Below are 24624 nucleotides of genomic sequence, written 5' to 3' on the forward strand. Positions count from 1 at the left end.
ATATTTTACAAATTAACGTCCACCATTGCTTTAAAGCAACAGTAATTTAATGTGCAAGCGCCTAATGCATCAGAGTCTGTAAAATTTATTTTTCTTGTAAAAATTTTCTTTGCTACGTGACGTACGGTTGTAATTAATTTCTGCTGAAACCGTTTTTTTTGCCTGCTACAATTGATATTAAAGATGACTAATTTGAATGCACAAAATTTCCATTCATAGCCGTCTCTTTTATGAGATAAGCATGAATTTTGGTTATTTGTGGATTTTTTTCCTCACTATTCATCCCCATTACGAGTCATCAGAATTTAGAATTCAGCATCTGCAATCGTAACCTTCGTGATGTGACCAAAAGTAGTACTGCTGCTTGAAAGCAATATTGGGCATTTGTGGTAAAAATTGGCACTAATTATTTTGGACTAAAAAACTGAATTCACTACAAGTGCAAGATTATTTTATACGTTAAAAGTAAAAATTAATGTATAACAGTGAGATGGCTACAATGAATGGAAAATCAATTGAGAAATTATACTGTAGAAAGAGGAGATAAAACTCGCAGGAAAGTAGTAGTTGTTTTGACTTTGACATAGATCGCATTTTCTTTAATACGTGTTTCCAGTGATGGATTTTGACACTGTAATACATTAAACACGATGTTGAAGGTCCGTGTGAGAGATGGTTATCTACCCAGATGCTGACATATCTGAGCCAGACATTGACACTGATGAAGATCTGGCGAAAGAGCTGTTTGATGCCAGTGATGATGATGACATAAAGAAAGTTCAGGAAGGTGTTCATAGATCCTCATACTAATAGAATTGAAAGTCTTTTACGCCAACGCCGTTTCACTGTAGGCGTTCCCACTGTACATCAGTCTTGAAGTCGCAACCGGTTCGATCGGTTACTGCGTTTCATTCGTTTTAATGATAATAATGGAATAATCAGAGATCAGAACCATCCTCAGTTCTTGAATTCACTTATTATCGGTTTAAAGTTCTGTAACATGCATTGAAACAAAATTCTACAACAACAAATTTGCGCAGCTGTCTATAAGAAGGGTGAATTTCTAGAATCCCGTATTCTATTTTTCAGTTCACTCCATAATATCGTCCTTGGTTGGGTTCGATTACAACTCAGCTAAATGTAAAGTCTGTAAAGTCCGTCCTCTCGTAGATCATATTCGTGTCTGAAAACTCAATCGTCGCAGTAGCAGTTAGTTGATGAGCAGATGATTCCCTACAAAGGCCGTTTCAGGATGAAGCACTATATGCCTAACAAGGCCCACAGTTGGGGCCTCAAGGTATTCTGTCACTGTATCAGTAATGGTTTACTATATGATTTTTGGTTTGCTGGTGACAGCCCATTGGAAATAAAGAATGGCCTCGGCTATATTGGAGCCGACGTCGTTCTCAAATTATGTGAAAAATTACCTTAGCACCAGGGGCACAAAGTATCGTTCTACAACTATTTCACGTTTTTGGGGCCCCATTAAACGCTGTGAGGCCTCGGTATTGATTCAGCAGCCCTGATCTGCGGAAATCGAATGAGATGATGATCCTTACTGTCTGCAAGTCAGTTGATAAAAGAGGAAGAGGTGCGACTGACATGTGTTGGGGGAAAAATGACAGATTCTGTGCCGTCAAGTAGTTCGACAGTAATGAGATGACTTTGTCTTCTTCATACTGTAGTGCAGAACCACTGGGAACCGTTCGTCGCTGGGATAAAAGATGCAATTGGTTTATTGGTATATCATAGGTAACAGTCCCGGCTAGCTGATGATGCCTGCTACATTCCAAAGTCAACGGAGGAAAATCAGGGTAAGCCGAGCTGATCATGCACCACGAACCCGCAGCACTCGGCTACCGTAGCAGCCACATTTGGACCTGACAATCGGTAGCAAAGTACGGTAGTGTGGAAACACGTTGTAGTTGGTGGTGGTGTCTGGTTTCGGTGATCGGGCGGTCGTGTTGTTTTATGTTGTGGTTGTTAATAGCATGGTGTAATGAACATTCGAAACGATTGTTTGGTGTTCGTTTTATAAATCATTCACGCCATGTGCCTTCCTCAAGAAGAATAGGCAGCCGTAACGTCAACTCGGACGGTGACGACACGGCCGAGAACAATAAGGCCGTGGCTGACGCGCCTGCTGTGACGGAAAGTTCGTTACACATATCCAGTAATTTTATTGGATTGCAACAAGTTTATGGGCGGAATCGATCTCTCAGCCATGTTGATGTCTGCGTATGAAGAGGATCATAAATGCCTCAGGTGGCACCGCCGGGTTTTTTACTGGATATTTGTGCTTTCCGAATCCGGCCTGATCTTTAATATTATACCAAACCGTCTACAGAATCCTACTGTAAGTGTGCTTTGGATAGAAAAGTTGATTTGAGTAAAGCTCGCCTAAAAACTGTTGCGGCGTTATGGTGAATGGACAATGCGCTGATAAAACGTTTGTTTACCTGAATACGAAGGGACATTAGGACAGTCGGTGGTGGAATGATTGGAGAAGGTGGAACTGGTATGCTAATTGCGTGGATCGATAACGTCGCGAGTGTTATTTCTCTGCGCATCGCTGGCGGCGCCTTCGTGGTGGACCCATTCTTGTCGCCATTGCCAATTTGTATCCAGGAAGCTTGGCGTCAATGAGCCTCCAGATGTTTTCTCAGCGGATCTGCGGAGGCTGGCGGCTCTGTTCCGTAGTGGCCTGTTGGGAAAAACATTCTCCTGACCTCTAGCCTTCAGCAAGTTAGGCGGAAGCTCTAGCTCACGATAGAGATGCGCGTCAGAGCGTGACGCTGTGACGTCATTCCCGCATGTATATAAGAATGCGTTATCAAATTTTACTAACACTTTATCATTTCCGCGCATAACTGCGTTGCACGCTGTTCACTTTGGTAGTTTATGCTTAATAAAATTCATCGTGGCCAATTTCTTTGATGGCGTATCGGAAAAAGTCATGTCGTGCGCATTCGTCGCCGACATGCCTGAGAATGTTCGACAGTTGCTCAAGACTGGCTCGCGTATGAAGGATCTCAAGTTAGCCAGATCCTCGCCCGTCTCCGAGCAATTATTACCGACGGGCACCCCGTGGATACGACGGACACCTGCCTGGGCGCAAGAAAGGCAGGACCAGGACCGCAAGCAGTACCTCCTGAACTACGGTGTTGTACGTGCGGTAGGCCGAATCACTTTTCCATGGACTGCCTGTCCCACCATCAGTCGGTACCCTGACATTGGAGCGTGACAAACATCCTAGTGTAACGTTGACCCAAGACAGTGAAGACAGCAGCTTGATCTTCGTTTTCCTCTGCGCGACGCTATGAATGCAGCGGAACCTGACCATGGCCCTTCGAAAGTGCCAACAGCATCCACGTACGCCCCTGCATAATCCGGAGGCCGCTACCCGCGCTTGTTGTGATTAGAAGATCTTATGGGAGTGTGTCTTCCGAATGCTGCCCTACGTTTGATATTATACCGAACCATCTACAGAAGCTTAGAGTAAGTGTGCTTTTGATAGAAAAGTTGATTTGAGTAAAACTCGAAAACGTGGCCAAACATCATCAGAAGAAGCATCTCAGGAACGCACATCTGTTACGTCTTCCAGTGGACTGCCTGCAGCTGTACCCGCTAGCATCAGGAAGCACCAGTTCAGTCATTGACCAGAGATGGTCGAACAGAAAAGGCAATGCCATCGGACTGTACAGCTTCGTTGTATGAAGTGCGAATTACATTTTTGCTGCGATAAAACGTGGCATTGTTATTTTATTCATCATTATGCTTAGCATACTAAACATCGCAATGTGCTTATAAATTTTTCTCCATTTTGTTAATATAAGTGAGATTTTGATTTTATAATGGTAGACCTGACGTGTATGTATTGTCAAACTAGGCATTAAAACAATGATGATGCGAAAATGTACTCCCAAAGTTGAACTTCGCGTACTTTTGTTCTGCAGTGTTATTCTGTAACCCATAAGGTCTTATTTGGAGTGTTTTCATATTTTACCCTAAGTATCCGAAGTTGCTTCAAGGCAACGGAGCAGTAAAGCGTACAGAAGCACAATTGCAAGTTCGAGACATTTTTTTATAAGAATAATAATAATAAGCTGAAAATTACAAAAAAACTGTATGAATAATTTTTATCAGTAAGTTTTTCTAATATGGGAATGAAAAGGTTAAAATTTTTAAACTGTAATATATATATTTTTAAAAATATCGACCTCTTTAACTCAAAATTCATCAAATGCAAGTGCTGGTTAATAAATATTTACTTCATAAAGAACAGAAAGTATTTTCTTTAAGAGGAAAACAATATCTATTCTTCTTTTGACATTAATAATAATAACGTTTTGAGCTAATTTTTACTCCATCCTATATCAGCTGCCAAATTCAATTTTACTACTAATCATTGGGATGATTCACTAAGGTTGTCTTTTTGTTGCTTTGATGTCAAAGTCAGTAAAACAACATAAAGGGAAAACATGATATTACACAGATTTGACGATTATTAAATTTCCACAAAATAATTAGCACATATGTAATAGGATATGAAAAAGTGTTTTACTGTTTTCATAAATGAGATGGATCGGATTGCTATTTAATCAATTTTGTAAAAGGAAATAATATGCCTTATTTCATTGGTGCCTTTTCAATTTCAGTGTTCCATTTATGCATTGTATACGTAATTTTAAAAGTATTGTAAAGTTATTTTCAAATACAAATGCAGTACTTCGAGTAATTTTTGTAATCTTTTTTTACAAAACAACGTCAGACAATGGAGATGTTAAATTTAAAACATTTTTTTTACTTTAAACAAAAAACATTTTAAAATAATAATCAGATTAAAGCTTTGTTTAAAGTTTAAAAATCTAATAGTTGGAGTAAAAATGAAACAATTCGATTAATTCAGTTGTGGTTTCGTGTTTTCCGAGATCAGTGGTTGTTTCCATACTCCTCTGAATTCCGTTGCAAACATGCCGAAGCCTATTCCAAGCGAATTGAAGACTTCACCTGCTGAAAGGATCGTTTTCAATGCACCATTTGAAGAGAAGAAAAATTATCCATTCAGCATAATTAATAATGGAAAAGAAAAAATTGCCTACATGATCAAATTGTCCAATGAAATGCGTACAATGTGCGAGCCATCTCATGGAGTTTTAGATCCTGGTGAAAATATGTGGATTCGTGTTCATCTGGAAGAATTTAAACCGACAGTAGAAAATACTCAACCCAACACACTGACCATCGAGTATTGTTTCCCACCAGAAGGCTCGGATAAAAATTTCAATCCAAGTTGGTTCCGGCTTAACGTCATCATTCGACGCAAGCACGTTGCACTTGAGTACAACGCGTGATGCTCGATTTTTGACATGAAAAAAAAAATTTTTTTCCCAATCATCTCATCAAATGCCTTATGCATTCATCACTGAACATTGTTGCTTCTTTTGAACAGTCTTATTAATTATTCTCATTAATTTTAATCATTCATTATTAATAAATTATTATTAAAACATTTGCCTTTTTGTTTGAAATCATCTATAAACGAAGAAGAATAGAAGACGGAAAAAACAAAACAAGATGACAGTTTATTCAAACAAACAACTTCTCCATTCAGATGTTAAAAAAATATCGCAATTCACTTTTCACATTTAACAAGAAAAAAAAACTGCTTTTCGAGATCCTTGCTTCTCCTTTGCTTTTACACTACCACAAATTCCAAGCGACACCAAACCGCAAACATAATAGATACGGAAACATACGGATGTCAGTTTTCCCTGCATTTTCAAAAAAAATATGGCAACCTTGAATCATATTTCCATTTTAATTTTTTTCCTTTAAAATAAAAAAAAAGAATAATTTATAAATTTGCATTCACATAACGAAAAGAAACCTTTTAGGTTCGTGCATTTTCTTGGCAACATCTTCTTCAACTACACTTTGGATTAGATCGCTGTTGCTGTTCACCGCTCCCATTTTTACTGAGACGAAGACAAGAAAAAAAACTTATTGTAATATAATCGTAAATTCATATTTCAAAATGTCAAAATATTACGGATTCTGTTGATGATATCGACACTTTCGCTGTTTACCTGCATGCGAAAAGAACTCTCTGGCAATGGTGATTCATTATGTTTTCTTTTTTTCCTTTAAATGATATGATTGAAAAATAAATAAATAAATAAATAAATAAATAAATAAATAACAAAACAACAAACTTGTGTTTCTTTAATTTAGTGTCCGTGTCGTTTAATTTTCCCAAATCGTCGTCGCCATTCGTTAAAGCAGCTTCTTCACTGACATGTTCCTCTCCTGTTCCCAGAATATGTGCTTTAAGCAACTCTGAAATTGATTGACCAGAAAAATCAATATTTCAAATAATAAACAAAGCAAAAAATAAAAACCCCTCAATTTTAAGCCGTATGAATATCCATCAATTGATGGTTTCGTCGGTGTAATAATATTGCCCTGTAAGCCTTCTGCAACGGAAAATGCAAAACGGAACCAAAGAGTTCGCGATAATAAAAATTACCTTCATGGTCGTCGTCGCAATTTGTTTCATTCATATTTTCCAATAATAAAGCATCGCTGTCCAATTTTTGATTTTTCCTTAAAGTACATAAATAAATTGTTAAAATTAACAAAATGTATACAACAAAGACAAACTTTTTGTGGTTTTTCGGCTCATTCACTTTTTCACTTGTAGATGTTTCTGCATCTGGAGTACAACCAGAGTCTTCGAATGACAATATTTCTAAAAATAAAACAACAAATGTTTCACATTTATTCATAAAAATCAAGAAAAAACATCATTAATTAATTAATTCATTAATTAAACCATTACTCATTTCATCAATGTCATTCGTATCAGTTGATGAAGTTTTCAATTTCTCTTTCACTAATAAATTGAAAAAATAAGCACACAAGTAGTAATGATTTGATAAAAATGATAAAACAACAACTACACGACGAGGCAGTTTTGAATTCGGCTTTCTTAAAAGCTGAACTGGACGAAGGCATAGTGAAATCAAATGATGAAACGTCTGTCTTGTTTTCTTCATCCCTTCATGAAAATATACATTAATTAATTGTTTCGAATTAATTTTTTAAGTTTTTCTCAACATACACAAACTTTATCTTCTTTGATCCACTGTAGGATCGACTAGCATTGTCCGTTGTCCTGCAACTTTCAAGAATAAAAATCAAAGCAAACTGCAACTTCGAAACAACAAATATAAAAAAAAAGAAATTGCTAACCATGAGCCAACCATCAGATCAGCTTCGTATCCAAATTTTTCCAAGCAACCTTTAGTAGTGGCGGTGCTAAAATTCTTGTACAAAAATACAAACGGCTTTCTATTTTGATCAAGTGAAAAACTCACTTCTCGCTGACAAGGTTACCTTCGAATACGAGATATTTATGTTCACTATAATAATTAGTAAGTTCAAACCAAATGCAGTCGCCCAGATTGACATTTGAAGGACCATCGGCAGTCCAGTAAACTTTTGCAGTCACAATTCCATAAACAATGCAAACAGCCACTGCATCTGTTACTCTTGTGACTCTGCCTGTAATAAAGGATTATTTTGATAAACCAAATCAACAAATACGACAAGGAAAAAATATCCACCAACCACATAAAACCGATCCAGTCGTAGGAGAGAGAACATAACAACCGACTGTCAGAGGTATTTCAATGACCGGGCTGCAGCCTTGAATTTTCACAGCACGTTCTTTGAAGTGTACTTCATCATATGCAATTAGCATACAGTCAGTCATGAAAAAAAACACAACATTAGTAAATTCGAAACGTAAAAGTAATTACGGTTAACTTCATTGCAAAAATTCTGCATACTTTTTGTAAAATTTCAACAACGAACTGTTCAAAATCGACCTGACGGAGTTTTCCACATTGCCATACTGAGCCCAGGTTAGGTAATACTTCCTATCTATTTTTTTGTAAATAATATACGACGAAGAAAACTTTGACAGTTTTTTGGCAATTTCCACAACATCCTTGCAACGTCTAAAAGAAAACTTAACAATAAAACACTGTGCATTATACAAAATATTATTTCTAAAAAAATAAATACTTTTTTGCTGGCAAATTCTCTCTCATCTCCAACTCTATTAAAACTCTTCTTTCGTTTTGCTTATTCTACTTTTAGGAAAAAAGTATAACACAGGGATCTAAATTCATAATAAAATAAATTAATGACAACTATTGTTTGAAAACGCTCATTGATACACTCGTTACGTAATCATGTTTTGAGAAAACAATTATTTTGGTTAAAAACACAAAATACAAGAAAAATTATTTTAAGTCAATAAATTCTAAAACGCTTTTAAAATGACAATATTTTCATCATTGTATGATTCAGGAATAAAAAAATTAAATCATATTAATACAATGCCATGAAAACAATAAACAAAATCATCTCACTTTGTATATATACTTTTATTGTGCTCAAAAGAAATTTCCGGCTGTTGCCATGAGAAAAATTTCATAGTGCAATTTTAAATTTGACGTATTCGCAGTACAATTTTCTTCCAAGTGTAATTACTTAATTGAAAATCAAGTTTCATGTACAGTAAATTAGCAAAAAAAACTTTGATTTGTTTACTGAACGCAAATTTCAATATTTCCCATAAATAATTCGAAATATTTTCCATTTCTCTGGATTATTTTTCTTACCTTTTACTTTTAATTAGTTTATCAAAGTTTTTTCAAATTGTTTTATAAGAAAAAGTGTGGAATAAGATTTGTTTTCTAAAACAATACATGCTTGACCTAAATCCAGTTTTCATTTTGCTTTGGTTTACAGTAATCTTGTTGTATTCGTGTTGTATTGTAATGTTTGTAAAATGTTTCTCTCAAATTCTCCCCTTAAATTTGAAATCATTAATTATTTTAACAATAATGGTCTGAATTTTGAAAAGAATTTTTGCACATGTACAAATTCTGAACTGTTTGTTTCGTTCAAAATAACACATTGCTAGTATTTATTTCAGTTATCAATTGGAAATTAAAGAAAAACATTCTTTTGTTGTTAAAGCATAATTTTAATAAGCGACGTTAATTGTTATAAACAATGAACAATATAGGTCGCAGAGAGAAGAAAAAGAATTTCCTGCAAATCCAGACAGTATACTGTACCGTGCTCATTGCCAGTCATTGTTTGGAGTATCTCTGCTGTGTAGTGTTTTTGCAATGCGCCTCAGTGGTCGTTTCGCTTCTGCTGCTCGAAATCTTGTGCAAAAGCGAGTCTACGCAACATGGGCATCGTCTGCCAGAATGCTAACGTTGAACAATAATTTTGCAAAAGCTTCGATTGTTTCGAAAAGTCAACCGCCGCCAATGCGCTTGTTTTGTTCTGAAAACAACGGCGGCTCTTGCTCATTCAAAGTGCAAGATTACGAAGATTTCAAAGACCGCGTCATTGGAGCGGAAAAGCCAGTCGTTGTGCAATTTTATGCGGAGTAAGTTCAGTTTTGCTTTTGCAGCAAATTTAAAAATTTTATTTTTTGCAGCTGGTGCGGTCCATGCCAATTGCTTAGTCCACGACTTGAAACTGCAGTCTGCGGACAGCAGGGAAAGCTGACGTTGGCTAAAGTCGACGTTGACGATTGTGCTGATTTGGCACTTGAATATGGGGTAAATATTGTATTTTCGTTGCACTTTTAAGATGCAACATATGCAAACTTGCTCGAATCTTCTAGTTTTTAAAATACAATTATAATTACCAGTTTAGCATTGTTTGAATGAATAAGAAAGCGATAGATCATTTGGACAAATCAGTTCGATAATTGTTGTTATGCTTGAATGTATTGTTAGAGGTAAAAAATATATCCCTATTTTTTCGATAGGTTGCATCTATCCCCACAGTGATGGCATTTCGTCGAGGTTCTGTGGTCGACCAATTTTCTGGCGTTATCGAAGACGAACTAATTGTTAAATTTTTGAACAAACTTGCAGCACCAAGACCAAGGCAAACTTAGAAAATTAAAAAGAATGCCTACCACGCTCGCCGCTGTTTAATACTGTTGTGATTGATTATTTGTTATTTGTATGTTACAATCAATTGTATTCACATATTAATTCATATATATATATATATATATATATGTATATACATATATGTACATAAGCATTCTTGAATAAAATTTTTGAACATTATGCAGTTGGTTTGTTTATTCGCTCGTTTGTTCAAACAACAACGTAAATCATCTGTGTGCCTATTGGATGGTGATAGCCATCTTCGTTCAGTGAAAGCGTGGCGGGTTGGCGTTGATTGTCAACTTCGAACACACCGTCGCTTCGAACTTCAGTGCACTGTTGGAAATTTTCCAACACTGGTATCATTCTCGAACCGAAAACTGAATCGCTGTATCGATACAGTAGAATTTGTTTTGCTGAAAGAGAAAAAAAAAGAACAAAATTTCATTTAAATTTTTTAAAAAATGTCTGTCCGTGTAAACAGTTCATTTTTTGAAAAAAAAATTACCATCTGATACAGAAATACGTTTCGCAATGCGTTGCTTCAAATTGTTCACCGTTTCACCGTGCAAAACGGCAGTTTCAAATTCAAAATAACCCGAACCAACAGTTGGATTGATTAAAATTAATTTGCAAACTTTCTAAACGAAAAAAAAATCCAACAACATTATATGCATGTATATGTTATTTTTCTTCTCGATACTTCAGTTTGAAAGATGATGAATGGCTTGCCGGGTCGACATTCCTCTTGCACCTTTTCTCCACCATGAACAGATGTATGTATTTGAATAGCTTGCAGCTGAAATATGAAGAAATTGTTTTTCAAGCAAGGAGGAGCTTTATTATTGTTTTTCCAACAAGACAAACCTGCAACGTCGAGACAAGATATGCTGCATTGCGCGTCAGAATGTCAAGCTCGTCGACTTGGGCTTGGAGCGAAAATGCCTCCACGCCCTTTTGATCGTAGCTTTCTTTGACCGATGCCACAAACGGCATCAACTTCTTCGCGTGCTTTTTCAACTCTTCAATTTTCAACAACTCTTTCGACAGTATTTTATTTTCAGGCAAACTTCCACAGGCCTAATGGAAAAGTTTAGTTTAAACTCAAATTATTACAATACAACAAATTCACCACCTCGTGCATTTTGGCCAACGTTGTCAACGTCAACTCTTGCCACGGCGGATAGCCAGCAGCCACGTATATGATCGCCATATTCGGTTTTTCAACTGGCATTTTCTGCACAAATTATGAAATCAAATATTTATGCAAATAAATCCCAATGCAACAACATACGCCAGCTTTTTTCTGTTTCGATGCCATTGCCGATTTGTAACGAATTCGAAAATCATGCAACGCATCTTCCAAAAATGCGCACTGCTTTGACAATTCTTCAACCACCGGCTCTACTGTCGGCCATTTAGCATGCACTATGGAATTTTTCTACAAAATTTACCTCATTGCATCAATAATAATAATAATAATAATATATGTATATATTGAATATTCATCAACAAATTGAATCAAATAACAACATTGCCAAGTAATTTCCAGATTGCTTCGCAAATGTGCGGACATATTGGCGACAGTATAATTGCCTGGGTTTCAATGAATCGCAAAATCAAATTGCGGTTCAACGCCATCATGCTCCATTCTCTGTATCGATCACGTGCCGCCTCAATAAACAAACAACAACAGCTTACAAATCGACAAACAAACATCGCATTATTTACTTGAAATTCAAAAAAGGCCGACTTCACCACCTCTTTGAATTGCATATTTTCATAATTCTCTGCACTGATTTGTACGTATTTGTTGATGTCGTTTTGGAAAATCAGTTCAGGAAATGTACTCGGCGGATGGTTGGCCATCTCATCCAAAGATGTGATGCTCTCTATGACCCAAGTTAGGAAATTGTACAGCCGAAGCACGCCCGCATCGGCCATCGTTTCCATAAAGTTAGCATCTTCGATTGAATCGCCAGCATCAGCCAGAGCTAATCGCATGCCTGACAATTTATTATTATTTTTTTTGTTGTTGTAGTTTCCATTATGATAATTAATTTCAAAATACCTACCGTCAGCTGAATAGCGTTCAACTGCTTCGACCAAGGTGAGAAAATTTCCCGTCGATTTCGACATCTTTGAATGAAAAAAATGCGAACAAACAAAGATAAAACAGAAAAAAAAACCTTCTCATTGTTGAGCAATAAATGACCATTAGCCCAGACGCTGCGCGGCCATTTGCTTGGGTCAGAAGGCCACATTGCGACGTGATTATACAAATAATAAGTCAAATGATTTTGTATCAAATCTTTGCCAGAGACGCGCAAATCCACCGGATACCAATAATTGAACTCGTGCTTCAATTTATCCAATTTCCATTTTTCAATGTCAGTTTTTACATTTTCGTACAACTGGTCATCGTAAAATATGTAATCCCAAACCGCGGGTGTCAACTGTTCTGGTCTAAAATGGCAAGGTCAGCGACGAGATAATTCAAATTTGGTAAATTATTTAAATAAATACTTGATATTTAATGGACCACATTTACTGCCATCAAATACACCACCTTGAAGCAAGTGAGCTACAGTGTAATATGCCATGTAAATTGTCGAATCAGACAACGATTCAATTAAATATTGTTCATCCCAGGGAAGCTTCGTTCCTGTGTTCAATTAAACAAACAGAATAGAAATCAATAATTATCCACTTTCACTTTCTACTCACCTAAGCCATAAGAACGTGAGCATGCGTGCTCGTGAAGCCAATCAACTGTAGCATTCAAGTTGTTGTAAACATTGTCCGTATATGTGTTCAAACCTTGCAGTGCTTTTTTAGTAGCCTCTTTCCATTTATGATCTCCGTAATTTAAATACCTTTTCAAAATAAATGTAACAAATTAAAAATTGCTTAAAAGTTTCAAAAAAAATTGCTACAAACCACTGATCACAAAGCGCTACAACACATTCATCGCCAGACCTCGAAATTACCGGCTTTTCAGTTTCATAATAAATGCAAGCATCACCCTAAATTGACAATCATCAACATAACAACTCAAAAGTGTCACACAATGTTAATGTTTCACAAATAAAAAGAACTATAATTAGCATACTGTTTCAATCATTTCCTTTTGAATGTGCTTCTTCACATCTTGCACCCTTCTCCCCGCATATTTCCCAACAAGGAGAATCTGAATAAAAATGTAAAATTAAAATTAAAAATCAACAACACAGCACAAAAAACACTAACGCCGTCGTAAAAACTTTTCAAATAAAGTTTATCTTTAATAGCAACCAACGTTGCAATGTCGTTTTGACTTTGCACTTTCGCCTGGTCGCAGGCTGTTGGTGCGGACAACTTTCCAAATTCAGGAACATCAATAATTGGTACCTGAAGAAAAAAAAGCATTAAATTTAAGTATAAAACAAAAATTCACATGCAATTTACCGGATTAAATGGCAACACCATCTCGTCAACAATGCCAAACTTTTCCCGCAAAAGCTAAGATAGCAAGATTTCATAAATTCTTTTTTCATTCAAAAATGAACAAATTCACCAAATAGTTGTTTTAATATTTTTCAACTCAAAAAAAGGTTGCTCTGTTTAAATTTTGTAAATCATACAAAACGTGTTGAATGTAGTAATTTCAATAACAAGCAAATTTACCAAGAAATACAATGAAGCAAACAGAGCATATAAATTTTACCTTTTTATTTTTCAAATCTTGCAAAGCTGCATAATCATCCGGTGAATCTGAAGGCACGCTGGTCACTACACCAGTTCCCTTGTCGCTTTTCACAGTCATCATTGGTAAAATGTAAACAGATTCATAAACCGTCAGTGGTGCTTTAACACGACAACCGACAATTTCCTACGACAGTACATATATTACGTAAGTAGGTAAAAATAAAATCTGAAAAAGAAAAAAAATGATCCAATTTACTTTTCCAAAAAATTCTGCCAAAACATTCACCTGCCCCTCTTGGACAGTGAATCCTTGGTATGCCATATTGCGAGCAGCTCTTCGTGTACAAACAAACACATCCTGATCATTATTCACCGTGAAGGCAACATATCTTCAATTAAATTAAAATTATCTGATTAATATTCTGAATAAGATGTAGAACAAATCGTTACTTAATATCCGGACCAACCCAACAATTCGTCTGTCCATACATTGTTTCGGGTCTGAGAGTGGCGGCCACTAAATAAACGCGCTTTCCTTTGCATATAGTTCTAAACATTTCAAAAATAAACCAAAAAAGGTAATTTAAATTGAAAAAAATAGCGTTCACTGAATCGCTTTTGGATAAGGTTCGAGCAGATGCAACTTGATCAATGTGTACTCTTGAGGACCCACGCCCTGTAAAAATACCATCGAAGAATCAATATCGGAATTTTCCCGCTTTGAACGCAGCTTACTTCACCAGAACTGCGATCATGATCCATGCACGGTTGGCCATCTTTAGGACTGAAAACTGTGTACCTAAAAATAGCACTTTTTCAAACCAATCCAACACAGTAACAACATTTTCCAGCAAAAACCTTTTGCCAAAATCAATTCTTTTTCGTTCTTTCAATTTCAAAAATTGCCAACGTACAAACGAATCAAAATATGGATTCACATCCGTAGTGATAAATGTTCGACGCCAGTCAATCTGAAATGAAAAAAATTTTTAAATAAATAAAACAAACAAACATCGTCAACAATAAAATGCATACGCCCAAGCCCATCTTTTTCAAATGTTCTACTGTAACTGGGGGAAAAAATTGAATCCAATAAAGACTGTCACTGAACTTTGCAATTTCGTCATCTTGAAAGCCTAAACTTTTCATTATAGACCACTGGTATTTCAAAGCACCGGATTTGGCAACAGCTTTGCTCTACAATTTAAAACAACAACGTAATAATAAGAATGTACAAAATAGGCAATGGAAAAAACCTTTTTTCCTTTGGCTTTATCTTTTATCGTTGATTCAGAATTTGTCTCTGGCAACAAGCTTTGGTCAGGAAGAAGTTCTGAATCGGGAGGAAAGTTCGGAGGCAAACCGAACTCTTCGATTTCAGCTTTCAACTTGTCAGCGCTCGCTTTAATTGGCATGCCGGTACAATGCAAACCAAATGGAAAAAGAGCATTTTTTCCTCGCAAACGTTGGTATCTCACAGCAAACTGCAATCAATTATACATCGAATAAACAAGATGGAGTTCATTTTCCAGCTTTAATTAACTTATTACTTCACATTTCGTCAGTGAAAATGCATGGCCCAAGTGCAAAAAGCCATTCATATAAGGAAAGGGAAATGTAGCGATAAATTTTGCTTTGCTGAAATTTATCATTTGAAAACATAACAAGGACGTTTGAAAAATCAAATTTAATACTCAAGTTCTTCAGGTGCGTCCATTTCGTAAATTTTTTCTTCTTCCCAAACTTTTTGAACATCTTTTTCCATTTTCAACAATTCAGCTACTTTTGTTCGTCCTCGAGTGTCCATTTTATATTAATCAATGTTCCAATAACAAGGAAAATATCTTCAATTATAAAAATAAGATAAAACAAGATGAATGCTAAATTTCATTTTGTTTTCTCTGAATATGAATCAGTTAAAAATTTATCAAACTACAAATACAAGTAAATAACAAATGTATCAAATTGAAATCAAAATTCATTTCAGCAAAAAATACATGTACAAAAATAAAAAAAAAATTTTTACAAAAATAAATCAAGTCATATTTTTGAAACATAATAAAATGATTCGATGAGAAATGGAAAGATTACATACAGTAGAAATTTATTTCTACACCAACAACAGTTCAACGTTGACGAAACACTAATTAACAGTATTTTTGATTATCAAGATGAAATTCTTGAATATGGTAAAACAATCAAATTATGATTTGAAACAAGCAATTGTTTGATTTGTTTCTATTTTTATTTATTATAATTAATGTATTATATTTGATATCAATGACACATGAGCAAATTCGTATTGTGTACATAAATTCAACTTTCTATGCATAATTTAACATTAAAAAAAGTCAAGCAACATTCAAACAATGCGTTGAATATGTTTAATCATCTTTTTACATGTTTTGTAAATTTCAGAGATTAATCAGTTAAAAATGAATTGAATTGATCGTCATGCTGATGTAAAAAATTGTTTGCTTTTATTCCAAAAAGCAGAGTAAAGTGAGAATTTTTTTTCTTATTTATTGTTAATTTTTTTTAAGTTTTGAATTTCAGTGTAAATCAATGAATATGATGATTGTTGTTAGTGTTGATGATGTTCAAAGTTTGTCATTAAAAGACGTCAGAACGAGTGTGTGGGAGAGAAAAAGAGAGAAGAAGCGAGAAAGCAAAAGCAAGAGAGGAAGAAAGAACCAATAAGAATTTGTTCTCTGAATTTAAATCAAATTCTCCGTCAGGTGACAGACAATATATAAATATAAATTTATAGATAAATATATAAAATATGAAAGTTCATCAATAAGTGCAGTCCGCTGGTGTGGGACAGTTTAGTAAACACGCGTTGTTGTTGTTTTCGACGTTTCAAAAGCAGGCGCGTTGGAAAAGATTGCTTGCTTGCTTGCCAAGCGTGAGTTGTTTCTGGCGGTGCGCGTTTCCATTGCAACTCGACCCAGATAGACCATTAGCCGTTTAGCAAGCTAGCCGCAGTGCATTCCTTTCTTTCGCTTCCTACTGCTTTAGCATTAAATTAAATTAAATTTATTCACTTGTTTGTTTGTTTGTTTTTTATTTTATTTTTTGTTTGAATTGCTTGTGTTCATTTATTCCATGCCAGTGACGACATCTGCGGACGAGTGCGACAGTATGGCGTTGAGGGATTGGTCTGGTAGAGGTGAACGCCATCTGCGGAAGCGTTATTCGAGAAGTTTCACAATGTCGCCTCCGGCTGGGGCAAAACCGTCGACTAGGGCGGTGGTGTTGGACGGCTCGGACGTAGGGGGCGTGGCTCTGGCTGGCAAACGTGGTTCATTGACGTCGGTAAACAAGAAGCCCGACTTGCCAGTTTGGGCCAGGATGCCGGCATTGAGAAAAACCAACTCGGTTCCCAGTTCGATTTGCAACGGTGAGGCTGGAACGATGCTGTTCAGTATCGGCTCGGCCAGCCGGAAGTCGTCCAGCCAGAGCGCTTCGAGCTGCTTTTCCAACTGTCTCACTCCGCCGGGCTTGGAACAGCCGAGCAGCGATGAGCCGGACTGGTCCACGCCCAGGGGTTCGTTCGCCGTCACCAACGACCACTCCCTTGACCACGATCACAACCGTGACCATGACGACGACCACGACAGGGACCGCGGCGAGGATCGGGACGCCGACGATGAGGATACCACTGGACTGTTGTCGCCTTCGACAACGAACACCGACATCAGCGAATTGCAAGCGGCCGCTGAGACGATTGAAGCGCTGAGCCGTCGCAACTGGCGACGCGTCAGCGACTTCACGTCCGCTTTGCCTCTGACGGAGATGAACCTGAGCCCAACGTCGACCGCGTTGGACCGCCACCGCGTGTCGCGTAGGTCCGGCATCACCACACATTTGGGCGGTCAACCCAGAGGCGTAATTCAGTTCTTGCCGTCGGTCCGGAAGTCTGATATCCTTTCCAGAAATGTCCACCAAGCTTACATGGTTGACAAGGTTCGTCGCCAGCGTCTCTGCTCAGACGGCAACTTGATTTCGATGCCCCAAATGGCAGATCAGCTCTGTCTCAGGGTGCCGCCCACGGCGGTTGGTGATTCGGATGTTAGCGATGCTCAGATGCGCCTCGGCGTTTTGTCTTCGAAGAACAGCTCGCCGAACAGTTGCCGTTCGTCGACGCCGAGAAGCGGTTACAACGGTCGTGGTTCCAGCAGGTATGTCGGCGCCGAAACCTCGCCTCGCAAGTCGTTGTCCACCACGGGTGCTGGTCGTCCACCGCCAGATATGCTGCTCACCAACGCCGACGACGACCGCTTCAGCACGCTCGACACCCTCGATAGTGTCAATCGTTTCACCAGCTTGTTGAGGTCGTTGAGGTCGCCCAGTGCCGGAATCCCGGATGCCGATCGTTATCCCAGCTCAACCGCTGACTGCACGCTGTCGTCCTCGTCTGAACTGTCCGACATTACCGACTACAGCTACAGCAGTCCACCATCCGAAGGGATCCTCTCCGACAGTGATTCATCCTTTCTACAAGCCGACCTTCTCCTATGGCGGAGACGTTCCAAAGGTTCCATAAGAAAACACCAGGCGAGTACGCAACAACTGTGTCACTTCTGACAGCAACCGTCAACAGCAAAGCATTGCATCATTATTAATTGTTTGTTTATTTATTTATTTATTTATTTATTTGCATTTTAGGATACAAGAACTCATATTGTGAAAGAATTATTAGAAACAGAAACTTCCTATGTGGAAAATTTGAAACTTCTGGTTCATGTAAGAATTCATGTTTTGTAAATTGTTCATCTGAGGCATTGATGCATTGTTTTATAAAAAAAAAGAAATAATTTCCAATTTAAATTATCCAGAAATATTTACGACCTTTGAAAAGACCAGAATTGTGCAGTTTGGTCGAATTGGGAACGTTGAATGAAATATTTTTTCAAGTTCCCGAAATGCTGGGCCATCACGAGCTGTTCTTAGCCGCGCTGAAATCAAGGCTCGATTTTTGGGATTGCAAACAAAAAATTGGTGACGTCGTGTTGAACAATGTAAAATTATGTTTTTTTTTAAAAATTTGATTGCAATTGTAATGCTGATATTGTTTTGTTAAATTATTGAATTTTTAGTTTACCAAGCAGTCGGTGATCGACACGTACACGGCGTTTATTAATAACTGGAAAAATGCTCGCGTCGCTATTCGCAAAGCTTGCATTGCTAAGCCTGCTTTTGCAAAGTATCTAGAAGTAATTAATTTTTTTAGTTTTGGTTGAAAAAGAATACAAATCTGCTTTTGTAATTTGTTTTTGTTTTTATTAATTATCACTTTCAGCTAATATTTATTGTTTTTGCATAATTATAATTTTGAAGATGAGATTTTCCAGGAAGAAGAAGTGAATTATTTCATTCATGTAACCGATGTTTTCAATCTCAAATTTCTTTCTTCTTCAGAATTATTGACGTATAAGTTTAATAAAAAAGAAAAGTTTATCTTAATTTATTTATAATTAACGTAATTTTTTCAATATTAATTTTGTGAATGGAAATATTTTCCAAATATAATTTCTTTTTTTTTCTTTACATATTTTTTCAATAATTGATGAACATTGGTGACTTTTAACATTTTCTTCTGAAATGTTGAAATGTCATGAAAGAAAAGCTATTTTTTAAATGTTATATAATGATATTTTTTATTAAGAATTTTTGATAATGGCTTTGTTAAAAGGATTTTGATATTGTTGTTGATAATTTTCATAAAGAGCGAGGATAGGGGGGAGGGGAGATTAGTCATAATTCAAAAATGAGAAAGAAATCTTTCCAACAACCGCGATGCTATTATGCTTTTTGAGCGCATGTGCGTGCTTTGAAGCTTTGACAGAGTAGTTTTCACATTGATCGATTTCAGCACGGCTGTTATTTCTTCATTCACCTTTGTATAATGCTGGATGATTAATTTGTTTGAAAAAAGAGAAAGAAAATGAAAAATATTTGACATGCTTCGATTTGAAATTTCATAATTAAAATTGAATAAATAAAAAAAGGCAAAAGTTTAAAAAAAAATTACAAGCGTTGTTTTGTTTCAGCGTTGTTCGAGGGAGCATCAGAACAAGCTCAATTTGGACGCATTGTTGATCATGCCTGTGCAGAGAATTCCTCGTTACGAACTTTTGATCAAAGTTGACTATTTAAATTTTCTCGATAAAATAAAGCATATGATGAATTATTATAATATTTCCTATTTTTTGAGGAACTAGTAAAGCATACATCAGTCGAACATCCTGATCACGCGCTTCTACTTCGAGCTGGCAAAGAGATACACGAATTAGCAAGTAAGATTGATCAAATTCAACAAGAAACTGGCTTCTCTGATCAAATGCAACAAAAATTACGCGAAATTGAAGCAATCGTCGAAGGCTTGGATGATGTATTATTTGTTTGTTTATATTTTTTGTTGTTTACTTATATTTAAATATGAATTGCTTTCGCACTTTTCAGCTAGTTTCTCCTGAAAGAACATTTTACCGTTGTGATCAGGTGTATGTAGAGGTAAAATTGAAATTTCTTTTCAACGGTCGGCTCATTTGAATATTTTCATCTTTCATTTGCAGACTCCGAGCGGCAAAAAGGACCGTTGTTTGTTCTTGTTCTCAGATTTGTTGCTCATCACGACGGTCACTTCGAAATCTGGCTCAAATTTAAGTAAATCAAGTCAACAGTAAGCATTGGATGTTTTTTCCCGTGCGTTTGCTTTAATACTTGCTTTTTCTTTCCATTTTGTAGAACTAGTCCGGGATTGTCGAGAAATTTTTTTGAAAAGCACAAATTTCGACTACTACTTAAATTGTCGTTGCAAGATTTGAGCATCGTGGACAGTACGCGCAGTTTGGAGAGTTTAAATTTGGAAATTTTATTTTCAGTTTAATATTTTTCAGATAAAAAGTTGCTCATCATGAAAGTGCGTGAAGATATTGCAAATCTGCAAGAGGATCTTCGGGTAGTTGGCAAATTGGCCGAGTTGACACTGCTTCTTAAAATTGATCACAAGGTAAAAAAAAGTAGATTACAAATTTACACCCAACCCTCTCTATTGGGTATCTTTTAGGGAATAAGCAAAGAGATTGAAAATTTGAGTGACTTCATCAAAGTTACGCTTGGTACAAAACATGAAGAACTGGCGAAAGATCCCAACTTAGCATCGCTTAATCTCATGGTTACTACTGAGTAAATTATTGCTTTATAATGTCACTGTTAGAATTGTATTGCTTTTTAAGCATTTAACGAAGAAAAAATTTTTTCTAGATTTGGTAACGAACCACTGTTGATGACGTTCAGAAATACAGAAAAGCGTTTGACGTGGGAAAGAAATTTCGAAGACGCGAAATACGCTTTTGGTACTTGTTTTGATTTCAATGACTATTTTTTAAAATTAATCTCTTATTGTATTAATTAATTAATTAATTAATTTTGTTGTTATATATTAAAAAAATTAACTTTTTTAAAGCATTATCACAGTCTCAACGACAGCCTCCAGCATTTGTGAAATTCATCGCTGCAAATCGTACTCGTGCCGGCTTGCACGTAAATAATAAATAGCAAATATTTTAAATTGATAAAATTCAATTGAAATTTGCATTTCAGTTCACTTGCGCTTCACCAGCTTGGCCACGAAACAGCGTTGGAACAAGTGACGTTTGGATGTGCTCCTCTGACCAGTGCAGTGGACAGTTGTGCGTTCTGAGCGCTAGTACTGATTTCGAAGTGATCAACATCAACTCGTTGTGCAATTCCAGAATATCTTGCATCTGTTGTATTCCAGGAAAGTAAGATCATTTTTACTTGTTGTAATAATTGTTTTTGTTAAAAATCATGTCAACAAATCCATTTTTCCCACGACGTTAGTGGTGGTCCCCGAAATGCAATTGTCGTCGGTGCCAAATCACGAAAGCTACCATCTCGTGGAATTTTAACCAATAATAACCATTTGACCATGCCGACAAATATTGATCTAGATAGGTAAATTTGATTCCTCTTATTAGCAAATTTGTTTTTTTTATAACTTAATTTTTAGTGACACCACCGATAATGAATCATCTACAGAAGAATCTAGAATAAGTGAAGTGGACAGAGTAGATGATAAATTGAGTCGAAGTACGTTTGCTCGTGTATATGTACTTTTATTTTTGAATATGATCTTAATCGGGCCCTTTTATCTACATGCAGATTACATGCTTTCCACTGTATCGCAAAAAATACCTCATCTTGATGCAGAAAATTGTGAATTTTTATTTACAACGTGGATTGGAACAGAAAATGGAATGTAAGAAAATTTTACAATTGAGAAGAAGCAGATGAAATTTTATTTGTGGATCATTTTTTAGTATTCAAATTTATGACAGAAATGAATCGATGAGAACCGGAAAATGCAAATCAGAAATGCAACTCCAATCATCTATCCGTTGCATGCTGTTTGTGATATGCTTTTCTTTTTTAACATTATTATTACTATTATTTTTATTTTTAGTTATCATGAAAATAAAATATTTGTTGCTTTGGGAGATGGAAGTGTTGGTCTTTATGATTGTGATGACGGTATGAAGAATTTCTTTCATTCATTATTCCAGTCTTATTATTCTTCTTTGTACACGTTCAGAAAATCAGAAAAGCATGAAATTTCTGGAATTGGAAGAAAAATTCGCTCCAATTTCAGCAATGGTCATAGCTGTTAACAAACTTTGGTGTGGGTCCAGAAATCACATTCTAGTTATTAATTTGAGCACATTCAAAATTGAAGTAATTCGCTTTTATTGTTTTAAATAATTTATAACATTTTTGCTCTTTTTCAGTGTTTGTTTGCAGTAAACAACGATCGTGAAAGTACAATAGAATGTCTTGCTTCTTCTGCACTGGCTGTCTGGTTGAGTATGTACAACAGTGCTGTGGTGAAGCTTTATCATGCTCATAAGCGCGAATGTTTAATTGAAATTAACGTCGCTCCAACTGTAACAAAAACTCTGGCTGGTAAGAAGAATTAACTTATCTCATTATTATTATTATTATAACTTGACAAAAAATGATTTTATTTATTTATTTTTTAAAAAATATTTGAAGTTTAAGTTTCGTTTATATGAGTTTCTTTTGCATTTCTCCTTTTTTTTGCTATATGTGATGATTTCAGGATGTGATGATATTATACGACAACATAAACTTGCTTGCCTTCGAGTAACATCTCTTTTGTGCTGCAAGGAGATGCTCTGGGTTGGCACTTCAGCTGGAGTGCTTTGTTACCTTCCAATTCCACAAGTTACACATCAGACTCTGAAAATCACTACCATTCCTGGAATATCAGGTAGACAAATACCAAAATATGCTGTACACTTTGATCAAATTATAACTTGATTTGAAATTGCAGGTACTAATATAGGTCATATGGGTCCTTGTCGATTTTTGGTCAGCCTTGAGGTGCCAGAGTACATTATGGACGAATTTGTTGCTGGAAAACGGGCAAAACGCAACGATCTCAGTCGACGTAGAATGTCATTAAATGTAGCCAGTCTGCAGCAGAAAAACGTTAGTTAAATTTAAATTTGCATCCATTTGGGGAAAAATTGTATATTTCAAGTTGTTTTTCAATCTATTCTGCAAAATATTGTATCGTTTCTTTCTTTTGATTGACATTTCAGAAAAAGAGAAAAAAATAATAATGACGGAAACATTTTTTAATATACCGAAAATTCTCGTTTCAGGTATATGTTATTTCTGGTGGCGAAGGTTTGGAAGACTTTCAGGACAGTCCGAATGATGAAAATGATGATACTTTTGGTTTAGAAGACAGCACAAACTATTTAATAATATGGAAAGCTTGATTCCACTCTTACGATGAAAATATGTCAATTATTTTGTTAAAATTTTGTTGACGTTGTATTAATAACGGAAATAAAATATTTATGAAACTATTTTCAGCAAATTATATAATAAAGTCATAAATGTTTAAGCGTCTGTGCACCATTTCTATATTTCTCTCAATAATAATAGTCAAAATCGTGTGGATTCTATAATTAACTATAAGTTAACAAAAACAAACTTCCTTTGTAGAATTTGCCGTTTGTACATTATCTAGCTGGGGTTCGCGTTGTTCAACAACTGCAGTGACAACCATTATTCTCAACTAAGCCTAGCTAACATTCCACATAACTATATTTCTATAAGGTTCTCTAAATGTGAAGACACTTGAACACATTCATATAAAAACCCTTTGTTTGGTCAAGAACACAACTGTGTAACGAATTACGTACGCATGACGATTACTGACGAAAACAACCTAAATGCATATATATTGTTGCTAAAGTTAGTACACGTATGCTGTACGTATTGAACATGCAGGTTCTTACCGTTGGTAGAAAATCTATAAGATCGTCTATTGGAAAATAAAATTAATCAATAAAGGACAATTAATGCCAATTCAATTCGTCTTCTTGCATCATGTCTTTGATTTCAAAATTTTTTAGGGGTTAATGCAATAACTAATCATAAAATGCAGAAAGTAAAAAATACTGTAATTTGTACTTATTTACTAATATAGTGTACTGTAATGTATTTTGGTTTTTGTTGTTGGATGGATTCAAAGGATGCAGATTACGACGAAGAATTATTAAAGTAACGATTTTTATTGAATTTTTTAGCTATTTATATAATATTTAGTTTTTTTATCAATACTTTTACTTTAAATGTTTTGTTGCATTAAGTTTTGATTTGTACGCTTTTTTTGAAGCTTTTTAGTTGAACAGGTTACTTTTCATGCACAGTATATTTGTTTAAAATATATGAATATTTTCTTTTACTTAGAATTGTTTAATCTCCGAACAATATGTCAATAAAATTGCCAGTTGGTTTTGCTTTTGCATCTTATTTCAGCTTTGTATTGTTCGCAACGCTTCGACATTTGCTATTCTAGGAGGGCAAAAGATGCGTT

The 24624-nt window shown here is 35.8% G+C and overlaps 8 protein-coding genes across 8 annotated transcripts; 4 read left to right on the forward strand and 4 right to left on the reverse strand.

The window, feature by feature from the left end:
- The first annotated feature begins 672 nt into the window (after positions 1–672).
- On the forward strand, positions 673–1187 carry Tsp_00771 (DNA-directed RNA polymerase, delta subunit). Its single transcript, XM_003376517.1, has 2 exons — positions 673–787; positions 1090–1187. Exons 1-2 carry the CDS (start codon positions 673–675, stop codon positions 1185–1187), a joined length of 213 nt encoding a protein of 70 aa, XP_003376565.1.
- Positions 1188–1466: 279 nt separating this feature from the next.
- On the reverse strand, positions 1467–1832 carry Tsp_00770 (conserved hypothetical protein). The gene has a single exon (XM_003376518.1). It carries the CDS (start codon positions 1830–1832, stop codon positions 1467–1469), a length of 366 nt encoding a protein of 121 aa, XP_003376566.1.
- Positions 1833–2523: 691 nt separating this feature from the next.
- Positions 2524–2868, reverse strand: Tsp_00769 (conserved hypothetical protein). The gene has a single exon (XM_003376519.1). The coding sequence runs from the start codon at positions 2866–2868 to the stop codon at positions 2524–2526; it is 345 nt and encodes a 114-aa protein (XP_003376567.1).
- A 1852-nt stretch (positions 2869–4720) lies between these two features.
- Tsp_00768 (major sperm protein 1) lies at positions 4721–5354 on the forward strand. The gene is made up of 2 exons (XM_003376520.1): positions 4721–4734; positions 4910–5354. The coding sequence occupies exons 1-2, from the start codon at positions 4721–4723 to the stop codon at positions 5352–5354; spliced, it is 459 nt and encodes a 152-aa protein (XP_003376568.1).
- Positions 5355–6032: 678 nt separating this feature from the next.
- Positions 6033–7777, reverse strand: Tsp_00767 (conserved hypothetical protein). The gene is made up of 11 exons (XM_003376521.1): positions 7633–7777; positions 7380–7566; positions 7255–7320; positions 7130–7177; positions 6960–7060; positions 6836–6895; positions 6664–6751; positions 6530–6606; positions 6402–6476; positions 6216–6339; positions 6033–6144 (listed from the first exon to the last, which is right to left on the reverse strand). Exons 1-11 carry the CDS (start codon positions 7775–7777, stop codon positions 6033–6035), a joined length of 1083 nt encoding a protein of 360 aa, XP_003376569.1.
- A 1423-nt stretch (positions 7778–9200) lies between these two features.
- Tsp_00766 (thioredoxin-1) lies at positions 9201–10016 on the forward strand. The gene is made up of 3 exons (XM_003376522.1): positions 9201–9478; positions 9530–9653; positions 9866–10016. The coding sequence occupies exons 1-3, from the start codon at positions 9210–9212 to the stop codon at positions 9995–9997; spliced, it is 525 nt and encodes a 174-aa protein (XP_003376570.1). The 5' UTR covers positions 9201–9209; the 3' UTR covers positions 9998–10016.
- Positions 10017–10205: 189 nt separating this feature from the next.
- Positions 10206–15489, reverse strand: Tsp_00765 (leucyl-tRNA synthetase, cytoplasmic). The gene is made up of 27 exons (XM_003376523.1): positions 15377–15489; positions 15233–15320; positions 14939–15166; positions 14718–14879; positions 14541–14653; positions 14418–14481; positions 14291–14358; positions 14133–14231; positions 13969–14071; positions 13888–13908; positions 13702–13866; positions 13443–13496; positions 13245–13385; positions 13108–13185; positions 12939–13021; positions 12723–12871; positions 12522–12660; positions 12185–12461; positions 12071–12134; positions 11727–12001; positions 11526–11669; positions 11290–11436; positions 11128–11232; positions 10863–11075; positions 10699–10794; positions 10504–10636; positions 10206–10411 (listed from the first exon to the last, which is right to left on the reverse strand). Exons 1-27 carry the CDS (start codon positions 15487–15489, stop codon positions 10206–10208), a joined length of 3528 nt encoding a protein of 1175 aa, XP_003376571.1.
- Positions 15490–16790: 1301 nt separating this feature from the next.
- Tsp_00764 (putative RhoGEF domain protein) lies at positions 16791–23824 on the forward strand. The gene is given in 25 exon segments (XM_003376524.1): positions 16791–18222; positions 18233–18312; positions 18354–18431; positions 18524–18706; positions 18785–18901; positions 19739–19831; positions 19903–20079; positions 20151–20189; positions 20264–20370; positions 20436–20545; positions 20588–20700; positions 20758–20876; positions 20955–21046; positions 21157–21233; positions 21294–21475; positions 21555–21668; positions 21724–21972; positions 22034–22120; positions 22177–22244; positions 22306–22415; positions 22499–22673; positions 22831–23001; positions 23065–23222; positions 23399–23474; positions 23748–23824. 25 exon segments carry the CDS (start codon positions 16791–16793, stop codon positions 23822–23824), a joined length of 4284 nt encoding a protein of 1427 aa, XP_003376572.1.
- The last annotated feature ends 800 nt before the right edge of the window (positions 23825–24624 follow it).

This window comes from Trichinella spiralis, assembly GCF_000181795.1.
Source record: "Trichinella spiralis strain ISS 195 chromosome Unknown Scfld4, whole genome shotgun sequence".
Taxonomy (NCBI): Eukaryota; Metazoa; Nematoda; class Enoplea; order Trichinellida; family Trichinellidae; genus Trichinella; species Trichinella spiralis.

Bases quoted from the DNA above. Each gene is read 5' to 3' on its own strand.
- Tsp_00764 (XM_003376524.1), top strand. From the start codon at position 16,791: ATGCCAGTGACGACATCTGCGGACGAGTGCGACAGTATGGCGTTGAGG. The intron at 20,877-20,954 runs GTAAATTATTGC...AATTTTTTCTAG, and splicing joins AATCTCATGGTTACTACTGA to ATTTGGTAACGAACCACTGT. The intron at 21,973-22,033 runs GTAAGAAAATTT...ATCATTTTTTAG, and splicing joins ATTGGAACAGAAAATGGAAT to TATTCAAATTTATGACAGAA.
- Tsp_00771 (XM_003376517.1), top strand. From the start codon at position 673: ATGGTTATCTACCCAGATGCTGACATATCTGAGCCAGACATTGACACT. The intron at 788-1,089 runs GTGTTCATAGAT...TCTATTTTTCAG, and splicing joins CATAAAGAAAGTTCAGGAAG to TTCACTCCATAATATCGTCC.
- Tsp_00767 (XM_003376521.1), bottom strand. From the start codon at position 7,777: ATGACTGACTGTATGCTAATTGCATATGATGAAGTACACTTCAAAGAA. The intron at 6,752-6,835 runs GTTTAATTAATG...TTTTATTTTTAG, and splicing joins CATTGATGAAATGAGTAATG to AAATATTGTCATTCGAAGAC. The intron at 6,340-6,401 runs GTTTTTATTTTT...AATCAATTTCAG, and splicing joins ATACGGCTTAAAATTGAGGG to AGTTGCTTAAAGCACATATT.
- Tsp_00765 (XM_003376523.1), bottom strand. From the start codon at position 15,489: ATGGACACTCGAGGACGAACAAAAGTAGCTGAATTGTTGAAAATGGAA. The intron at 14,359-14,417 runs GTAAGCTGCGTT...GTATTTTTACAG, and splicing joins ATGATCGCAGTTCTGGTGAA to GGCGTGGGTCCTCAAGAGTA. The intron at 13,386-13,442 runs GTAAATTGCATG...TTTTTTCTTCAG, and splicing joins TGGTGTTGCCATTTAATCCG to GTACCAATTATTGATGTTCC.
- Tsp_00769 (XM_003376519.1), bottom strand. From the start codon at position 2,868: ATGCGCGGAAATGATAAAGTGTTAGTAAAATTTGATAACGCATTCTTA.
- Tsp_00770 (XM_003376518.1), bottom strand. From the start codon at position 1,832: ATGATCAGCTCGGCTTACCCTGATTTTCCTCCGTTGACTTTGGAATGT.
- Tsp_00766 (XM_003376522.1), top strand. From the start codon at position 9,210: ATGCGCCTCAGTGGTCGTTTCGCTTCTGCTGCTCGAAATCTTGTGCAA. The intron at 9,479-9,529 runs GTAAGTTCAGTT...TATTTTTTGCAG, and splicing joins GTTGTGCAATTTTATGCGGA to CTGGTGCGGTCCATGCCAAT. The intron at 9,654-9,865 runs GTAAATATTGTA...TTTTTTCGATAG, and splicing joins ATTTGGCACTTGAATATGGG to GTTGCATCTATCCCCACAGT.